The sequence below is a fragment of the Sphaeroforma arctica genome (assembly GCF_001186125.1).
Source record: "Sphaeroforma arctica JP610 unplaced genomic scaffold supercont1.92, whole genome shotgun sequence".
Lineage (NCBI taxonomy): Eukaryota > Ichthyosporea > Ichthyophonida > Sphaeroforma > Sphaeroforma arctica.
Genome location: NW_014040466.1, coordinates 141,561 through 150,887, shown reverse-complemented (window position 1 = coordinate 150,887; position 9,327 = coordinate 141,561). Strand labels below are relative to the sequence as shown.

Genomic DNA, 9,327 nt, shown 5'->3' with positions numbered 1-9,327 from the left:
ATTTATATCTATATTCATATATATATATGTATATATATATATATATATTATAGTATTTTTATCTTCACAATGACGTGGATGACGTGATATAGGCAGATAACATATTATCCTCACGCGACAGGCGTTGATATATATAATTATTTTTCTATTATGAATTCCTAACCTAGATAGGCATTTGACGTACGGCTTGTAGACGCCATATCGTAATCCGAGTCAGGAATGTGCCTCAATTACCACTACACAGACATCTTGATTCCACAAACTGAAGTGCATATCAAAGATTACATGTACACAAGATGCGGACAAACTAGGTGGTATGCACTACATGGACATCGGATAAGCCCTGTGTTGATCGGGGTCACTGAGGTGTATGCACACACTGCCTGACTTGCTATACTATCAGATTATTTGGAATGCTTGCATACAGTTAAATTCTCCCAGCAATACCAGCAACCGATTTCAATTTTCGCAAATGAAGGTAAATACATACTCGTCCATTGATATGTGAGCATAACGATCCGATGTCATAGGATGGAGACGCAGTATAGCTAAGCCAAGCTATTGCGCCAAGCATGACTAATCAAACGAGAGGCACATGTATTGTACTGGTAGACACATCATTGCATGCCAGTTCTCGCCCGATCAGGAGTTGCATAGCAAGTGCGGATCGTTAAATAGTAATAAATACGATCATGGCAATCAGTGCAAAATAAAAGAGCCATAAAGATGGCCGTGATTGTAATTTAAGATTTTGTGGTACAAATCCCAGAGATTTTCGATCCGAAAATAAGACCGCAATACATATGCAGTGGCTGCATTTTATAGCACCACCGTAAATTTGAATCATCTCACACAGCACCATACCTTATAATAAAGTTTGCAAGCCCAAACCCCCAAACTGGTGTGCATTTGTATAGTGCGTTTTTCGTGCTCGTATTTATACACGGAAACTTTTCATTTGAGAACATAGCCTGAGCTCGTATGCATGGCACGTGCTGATACAACCCTATATGCCGTGTTGAATGACTTCTAATTGGTGCATGAGGGTGTGTATAGTATAAGAGTGTAGATAAAAATGGTACGATAAATATAAATCTCTGCTCGTATACTTGACATGTGCTGATATATCCCTCATTTGCCATGTTGAAGGACTCCTAGATGAGTGCATGAGAGGGTGTGTATAGTGTAGTGTGTAGGAAAATAAACCTTTCTTGTACTAGTAATACACGTAACCCTTTCATTTGAGTACTTAGCCAGAGCTCGTATAATTGGCAGGTACTAATACAGCCTTCATATGCCGTGATGAAGGACTTCTAAATGGCGCATGAGAGGGTCTGGACAGTGCGGAGTTCAGATACGAATGTCGAGATGAATATAAAACTTTCTCGTACTAGTAGTACACATAAACCTTTCATTTGATGAGTATATAGCTTGAGCTCGTATGCTTGGCACATGCGGATACATCCCTCATTTGCCATGTTGAATGACTTCTAAATGATGCACGAGGGTGTGCACAGTGTGGCGTATAGATACAAGTGGCGAGATAAATATCAGTTGTTTGAGATGTGCACCTTAGGTGTTAACACCTCAGTGCGGGCAGTTCGCACAGGCCCGTTGATAAATAGTGGTCCGCTACAATCACTACTATTCAACGAGGAAGTGTGACCTTGTAATTTCAGTGTCTTTTATTTCCTTAAAAATTGTCTCCATCATTAGGCGTTGCTACTGTTCTGTGTACATATATTGCCATCGTTGATTATCTCAAAGTTTTATAATTTTATATCGGGTTATTTCATATTTCATTTGTATGGCAGTTCACACAAACCAGCTGATGGCGATCCGCTACAATCGCTACTATTCAACGAGGAAGTAAGACCTTGTCATTTAAAATATATTTCTTTAAGAACTGTCTCCATTCCTAGGGCGCTGCTCTTGTTCTCTGTACATATATTAATATCGTTGATTATCGGAGGTTATATCTTTTCATATCCGCTTATTTCATATTTCATGTGAAAGGCCGTTCACACAGACCCGTTGATAGTGGTCCGCTACAATCGCTACTATTCAACGAGGAAGTGAGACATTGCCATTTAAGAACTGTCTCCATTCCTAGAGCGCTGCTCTCGTTCTGTGTACATATAGTAACTTCGTTCATTATCGGAGGTTATATGACTTCATCTCCGCTAATTTCATATTTCATGTGGGAGGCCATTCACACCGACCCGTTGATAGTGGTCCTCTACAATCGCTACTATTCTACGAGGAAGTGAGACTTTGTCAATTAAAAGATCTTTTATTTCTTAAGAACTGTGTCTCCATTCATTGGGCGCTGCTCTTGTTCGGTGTACATATATTAGCATCATTGATCATTGGAGGTTACAGGGTTTCCTATCCGCTTATTTCATATTTCATTTGTAAGGCAGTTCATACAGACCTCTTGATAGTGGTCAGCTACAGTGAGACATATTGTCGTTTAAATTTTTTTTTATTTCTTTAAGAACTGTCTCTATTCATAGGGCGCTGCTCTTGTTCTCTGTACATGTATTATTACCATCGTTGATTATCGGGAAGTTATATCATTTTCTCCTATCCGCTTATTTTATATTTCATTTGTTTACGGCAATCTATATCATTTCCTATCCGCTTATCTCATAATTCATTTGTAAGGCAGTCTCGGTAGTATCGACCGCTTGTTATTCTGTCGGAGTTGTTTCGTTCATATATACTATTTGTTTCGTGATGGCTGTGTTGTCCATAGCAAGTCATAGTATACATCTATCTCAATAGTAGGGTACGCTATCGGACTTATTTAAAATATATATCATTCCCCGTTGCCCCTTCGGTGACTACGCACTCACCATAGGTCTTTGCAAAATTTCTTGCTTGGATGCCTCCCCCTGGCTGTACTGGTCCTCTTCATTCTTTTCCCCAGTAGTGAATTCGTTTACCACTCTTGTGGTGACTTCATCCTTCTTTTCTGCACTTTTGCGGGGTACCGCAGGCAGTATCTTGGCCGGTATGCGTTTCGCCACTTCAGCAACCGTATGGTTGCGCTGGTGCAATTTAAGTCCACTCTTGGTGGTAAATTGTGCCTCACAATCTTGCCACACACAATAGTGTAGTTTCTTCGTGTTAGTGTGAATTCGGTAGTGTCTGTTCTTGCTCTGGTTGGTGGTGAAGCGCTTCTCACAGCCTGGCCACGTGCATGGGTACGGGCGTTCTCCAGTGTGCGTGATCATGTGCCGTCCGAGATCTCCCATCTGGCCAAAGCGAGAGGTACAGCCTTCCCACGTACAGGCAAATGGCTTCTCGCCAGTGTGCGTGCGCATATGACTCTGCATATGTCCCCGTCTCACAAACCGCTTTCCGCATCCCTTCCACTGACAAGGGTATCTGCGAGAATCCGGGTCCAGGTACAGTCGATTGTCAACTGAGTCCACGCCCGTGGTGGCCATGCGGTGGTGGTCGACTCTCGGTCTGCCTGGGCCAGACAGGTCAATACTAGGTTTGTAAGCAATTGCTCTGTGGAACTCCCGAGCGCTGGCCTTGGGCCGAGACTCGTCCAACAGCTCCACTTCAATCTCTTCGTCCTCGGAGTGGGCCTCAGATTCTGCAATGGGTTTAGACGCCGCGTATAGCTTGCGCTCACGTGCATGTAACACATGGCTGGGTTCTGTGTGTCGGCGTGTGAGCATACACATATTCTCATAGCCGCGTGGCATGGAACGGGGTCCGTATTGTACACTATCCGCTTCGGCCGGCCTTGACCACTCGGCCGATGAACCCATGCGCGTGACTGGTCTGTATTCGTCCTCCAAGGACACGCCACTGTCCCGCTTAGCCATAGCCAGATGCTTAGAGTAGCGTCGATGGGTGTGCTGTTGTGTACGAGGCACTGATGAGTAGGTAGCACTTCGGCTCAGCGAACTAGCGCTTCTTGGCCGAGGCTCAGGGAGTGCAATAAAACCGCTGCCGTCGTATCTGTTGCCATCCTCAGACTTGCCTATTAGGCTGTCAATTGAATGCGATGACATGGACGATTGGGATCCCTGCGTGGGTACATCAGCCCCCTTGTTGGTGTATGATGCTAAGCTGAAGGCACTATCGCGTCGGTACAATGGTACATTGCTGCCCTTTGCGCTGTGGTAAGAATAGCTTCTCACCGTGCGGTTCTTGCTCTCATGCTGTGCTCCTGGTGTGTTCCGGTACTCGTGCACATTCTCAGGGGCCAATACGTTAGCCTTGGTGGACTCTATATCAACTTGCTGGTCAGCATCCAAGCCTGCAGGACTGGCATACGAACTGCGACTATCGCTCCGATGCATGGACGCCGAGGTCAAGTTGGATGTAGATGATCGACCTCGTCGCGTCTCCTTCTTGCTCATCGCATCCGGAGATAGCATGCGATGCTCACTAGCCCTTCTCCTAGCATCTAATGTCATACCCGAAAACTCAATCAGTGGCCCTGACAGGCTGTCAATGGAGTCTGAGCGGCCACGTCTGTACCCAGGAGTGCTGTACACGTGGCTGCGGTGAGATTCCTTTGGCCTGTGTGCAAAAGCACTATAGTCAGACGGCGTGTAAGGCGCTGTCGAGGCTCTCCTGGTGTCCTTATCCTTTGACAGCGATTGTTTGTTGAAGTTCTTACTTAGCGTGCTTCTCGATTTCGCCTGGGCGGGGATGTTGACGGAACCCTCAGACTTCTCTCTGGATTGAATGTTAGAACGCATCGTGCACACTCTAAAGTGCGTTTTGCCCCAGTCATATACCTGTAAGAACCACGAATGTGTATTCAAATTGTATTGATGAGTATTTGCTGGGTGGTGTTTGCCATTGAACGATTCCTATAAATTCATCCAACGCGCAAGACATGTCACAGTGAAAGATCGCATGGTCAAGTGAATATACGTGTGTGCGCAACTCTCGAATCAAACGAAAACCAAATGTATTGACGAGAAAATATACCTGACATTCGCGCGTGCAGTATGTTCTGTTTTCACAAGGACATATGAGGCCGGCCTCATTACCACAAACGACGCAGGGGTAGTATTGTGACATGTTGCCTTTTCCTTCTTAGTATTGTCTCGGGTAGCTGATAGGCTATCCAGACCTGTAGTGGATTCGTTGCTATGTAGTCTGTTCACGTTGTGTACAGACATATACACTATTGTCAAGTAGTGTTTTGCTTTATATACAACCGCCACCCTTCACAACCACCAAGCTGCGCAACAAAAAGCTGGAAAATAAAAGCTCTTCGATAAAACAGAGAGAAAAAGTAACCCATAGCCCCCCCCCCCCCTCCACCCCCCCTCATTGCCGTTCATACAAATATACATCACAAAGAAACTAGAAAAGTAAGAGAGCGGTCGACCACCAGCCACCCGGCCACAGCCCACAGGAGCAATGCGGTGTTTTTAATTTTTGTGCTTTTCCTTTGCCTTGGAATATAATTTTCACTGGCCGAATTCTCACACACGGGTAAAATTGTTTTCTGAAAAATGGTCATATTTTAAAATTGACGGTACAAAATATATATAATGGACAGGGCCAAATATCTGATGACGTAGAGCAGAACATATTTTACCCTATATCCAAACGGTATATATAGTATGTAAAAGTCGAATTAAAGTAGGCCAATTGTCCTAACACAACCCATCCCAATTCGAACAAGAGGTAGGTCGGAATTTCGTAGTGATACTGAGGCACACCACACGGCACGCACGCGATGCTGAAAAATCTGAAAAATCTGAAGAATAGAGAACTGCTGCAGAAGTATGCGCCACAGCTTGGAGGCCGGTTGTTATGAATGCTCCAAGATATTCCATTTCCTGTTTGTGCATCCAATCAGAAAATTATGTAGATCTGCTCATTCCCTTTTTTTAAATCAGAATCATCAGAGTTTAACACACCTGTCGCAAATTCAATTAATGCTGTAAATGGTTGACTGCTCCATTCTATCTTGAGGCCATACATAACCTCCATTGTTTAAAAATGATAGGTTGTCAACGTTACAACAAGCAGACGATGAATTTCAGTATACAACATAAGTATTTAGGCCATTTACAGTAGTTTACCACATCGACCCATAGGTCCGATTTCGAAAATAGGATTTGGCACCCGCGCACTATCATCTTTCTCAAATGACTCGAAGGCTCAAATGACCTCATTGTCCACTATCTCCAATTTTTCTATTTTTAAACCTTATATTTTTGTAAAGAAAAATTGACATGTAACCATATTTGATATTTCGTTCATTTACGACATATTGCAGTTGCATAACTTAAATTTGTTCCATCGTGCTCCCTAAGGCCTAATTCTTGTGTGGACTGTGCCACTGTGGTCTCCCAGACTCTACGTTTATTTTAGGTCCTCTCCCTTTGCTGAAATAGGAAATAGCTACTAGGTAACCAGAGTGCCTGGGGGCTTGGAGTGAGGTTTAAAAAAAAACGTTCTACTTGCAAACAAATCAACGGATAGTGATTTTACTGACTCCTATTTTCTATAGGCCATATAAAATGATCCGGTTGTCGGCTTGCTTTGATGGTTGCCAACCAGCAGCGCGGCTGTGTTGGTTTAGAGTTGCTCGAGCTTTTCCAATCGGCGCAGACTCAAAGCTGCTTGACAACTATTAACATTATTTCGATTATTTTAGATAGCTACTATAAATAGTTTGCCACCACTACCAGCTCTCTCTCTCGACTCTCGAGCAAGAGGGAAGAATATAACAATAAATATTGATAATTTGTCATCATGTCAAGGATCAGCAACATGGGGGTCATGCAGTAAATATCCCGGTTTTATTGTCGTAAATAAATAATTTTATATTTGAGATAGCCCGGCCCATCATAATATAAATCAAGTGTACTATAAACTCTATATACAAATATGGTACAGAATTCTATTGTAGATTAGAAGGGGCGTTGTCAGGTAACTTTTATCAAATGATTCGCACACAAGGCAGGAGTTCAAGTTCAAGAGTTCACACACAAGATGTGTATTTTTTATTTGCAAGCAAGAGACATATATTATTAATTATATGGCTTCATATTCGCGACTACGCATGTCCCCATGACAATTGCTATTGGTGCGATTGTCAGAATCCATACCATTCGTGTATAATCATAACTGTGTCGTCACTGTGTGTTTGCAGATTGACCCCGTATTTTAGCGTTTGTACTACCGTCTACCGATACATATCTAATTTTTTAAATAGTCAACCGACTTGCCGAGTTGCCGTGATTTGTATTCTTTTTTATTCTCTTTGTTATTCTCGCGTTTGGATTCCGAGAGCATAATAGAGCATTATAGCATTATCACAAACGGAAAAGAAGTAGAAGGCAGGTGGTATCTGCACCGTGTGTAATATGTATGCGTAGAAATGAGAAAATTGATTTTCTTACTTTCCCCCGCTTCTATGCAACGCTCTCTAGTTGATTGTGGATAGTGGATACTCCACGACCAAATCGAAAACAACACAAGCTAACAGTTGATATCAACCACATTTAGTCGTATCTGATACCATATTTTCACCATCGTACGCTGCCATATGTTAGTACTGATAGCCCACAACAGTGGTAGTTGTTCTCATTTAAATTGCCCTATTCCTGTGGAAGATCGTAATCATACAGATGCATCCTGAAACTAGCCGCAGCACAGCTACATGCGAAATGGTATTAATTAACCATATCATATAAAACTTCGTCAGTAGCAATGGTAAATAGAAGTTTGATTCGTGACAAGAATGTCCTGGACCTCTGGGGGTCATAGCAGCACCATGATTCAGTTCGTGCGTTCGCCAGCCTCATGAATTTGGTTAGATAAAGTCATAACTGAATCCTTTATGTTATTGGCCTGTTAGCCCGTCTCACTCGCTGTCGATATACCAAAAGGTATCTGCGCATCTCTTTTCAAGCCCAGATATTATATTCTACACTAGGCATAATGAAAATAGCAGCGTATTAAACTCACTTTTCCCTGTAAAATGACAACCGGCGGAATGAATTTGGTATTGTTTTCTGTACCCATTTCGCACATGAAGAACGTTGTTCCAACGGCATAGTATGAGTACTACTGTATATTTTTTATTTCGCACACTTTGTATAAAATAGCTTATGATGCAACTCGTACCCTCTATTACACCTGAGAAAGTAGGCTACTAATACAGGTGCGTATACATATGCAGTCTCATGCACTTTTTCGCGGGATCCTCCGTATTCATTGATATAGTTGAAGATTGCATCCATTTCGAGGCTTGCGTTCATACAGCCTCAGCCTCAGCACAGATACACACCCCACACTCTTCGTTCGCACCAACGAATTAACGAGTACGCGGCCGAGGCTTAACATCTGCCTCCGCCAAACCGTGCAGCAACACCACTGGTTTGTGCACATCAGGCTTGAACGCTGCATGCCCCTGACCCCAATCGTAGCTACACGCATACGCAAAGATAGCCCCGTCAGCACTGAATGCACTGGCTGTTATAGGCGCAATCACGCCGTCCGCAAACTTGTTAGATGTGCTGTATCCCTTGAGTCTCTGTTTCGAGTCCTTGTCCCAGAAATGATATGCGCCGTCCGATCCGGCCGTTGAAAACGTGCCGTACTTCGGATGGAAGCCAATCTCGTTGACTGAGTATATCTTGGCGTGCTGATTGGCCGGCACCGGGCTCTCTCTGTGGCATTTGAACGAAAAGTTATTTTTGGAATCCACTGGTTCGTCGACGAAATGCAGCGCAACACGCCCCTCTATTGACCCGTAAGCAAAGCCTTTAGCCCCCCCTAGATCGGGGAAGCAAGCCACTGTCCGTGTTTGAAACTTGAGATTGCTCTCGATCTGTCGCACGGGTGTTTGTGGGTTTCGCAGATCATAAACCTTGATCCCTCGTTTGGCCGTGGCAATGACTGACAGAACCCCGCTGACGTCAGCGCTGTACACTTTCTGTATCGGAAGAGAGAGTTGGCAAGCAAGGAAGTGATTCATATGTGTAGCCTCTCTCGGAGTAGAACGTCAGAGCCCAGATTCACACACTGGCATGAAATTGAATATGCGTGACTTTAATAGGATTCTGAAACTTTAGTAGAGTGCTCATCAGCAGCTCACAAACTCCACAATCAATGCCATACGTGTAATGCAACTTCGTTATCATACAATCTGTTTGTAACTCATCCAGCGGATCAAGCAGAAGTGAACATATTAATAGTAATGCAAACTTGTATATATATATAAATAAATGAATATATAAATTTATAAATATATATTATATACATTTACATATACCTATATATATATATATATATATATATATATATATATACTATAACACACAC

General features: G+C 43.1%; 2 protein-coding genes across 2 annotated transcripts; both read right to left on the bottom strand.

Moving 5' to 3' along the window:
- Positions 1 to 2,467: 2,467 nt before the first annotated feature.
- SARC_02126 (hypothetical protein) lies at positions 2,468 to 5,207 on the bottom strand. The gene is made up of 2 exons (XM_014304143.1): positions 4,966 to 5,207; positions 2,468 to 4,769 (listed from the first exon to the last, which is right to left on the bottom strand). The coding sequence occupies exons 1-2, from the start codon at positions 5,056 to 5,058 to the stop codon at positions 2,847 to 2,849; spliced, it is 2,016 nt and encodes a 671-aa protein (XP_014159618.1). The 5' UTR covers positions 5,059 to 5,207; the 3' UTR covers positions 2,468 to 2,846.
- Positions 5,208 to 8,041: 2,834 nt separating this feature from the next.
- On the bottom strand, positions 8,042 to 8,980 carry SARC_02125 (hypothetical protein; the record flags this gene model as incomplete). The annotated part of the gene is made up of 1 exon (XM_014304142.1): positions 8,042 to 8,980. One exon carries the CDS (start codon positions 8,978 to 8,980, stop codon positions 8,318 to 8,320), a length of 663 nt encoding a protein of 220 aa, XP_014159617.1. The 3' UTR covers positions 8,042 to 8,317.
- Positions 8,981 to 9,327: the final 347 nt, after the last annotated feature.

What these genes read in the sequence shown, in the direction of transcription:
- SARC_02126 (XM_014304143.1), bottom strand. Translation starts at nt 5,058, where the DNA reads ATGTCACAATACTACCCCTGCGTCGTTTGTGGTAATGAGGCCGGCCTC. An exon ending in ACTGCACGCGCGAATGTCAG is followed by an intron (nt 4,770 to 4,965) that starts GTATATTTTCTC and finishes TGGTTCTTACAG; the next exon opens with GTATATGACTGGGGCAAAAC.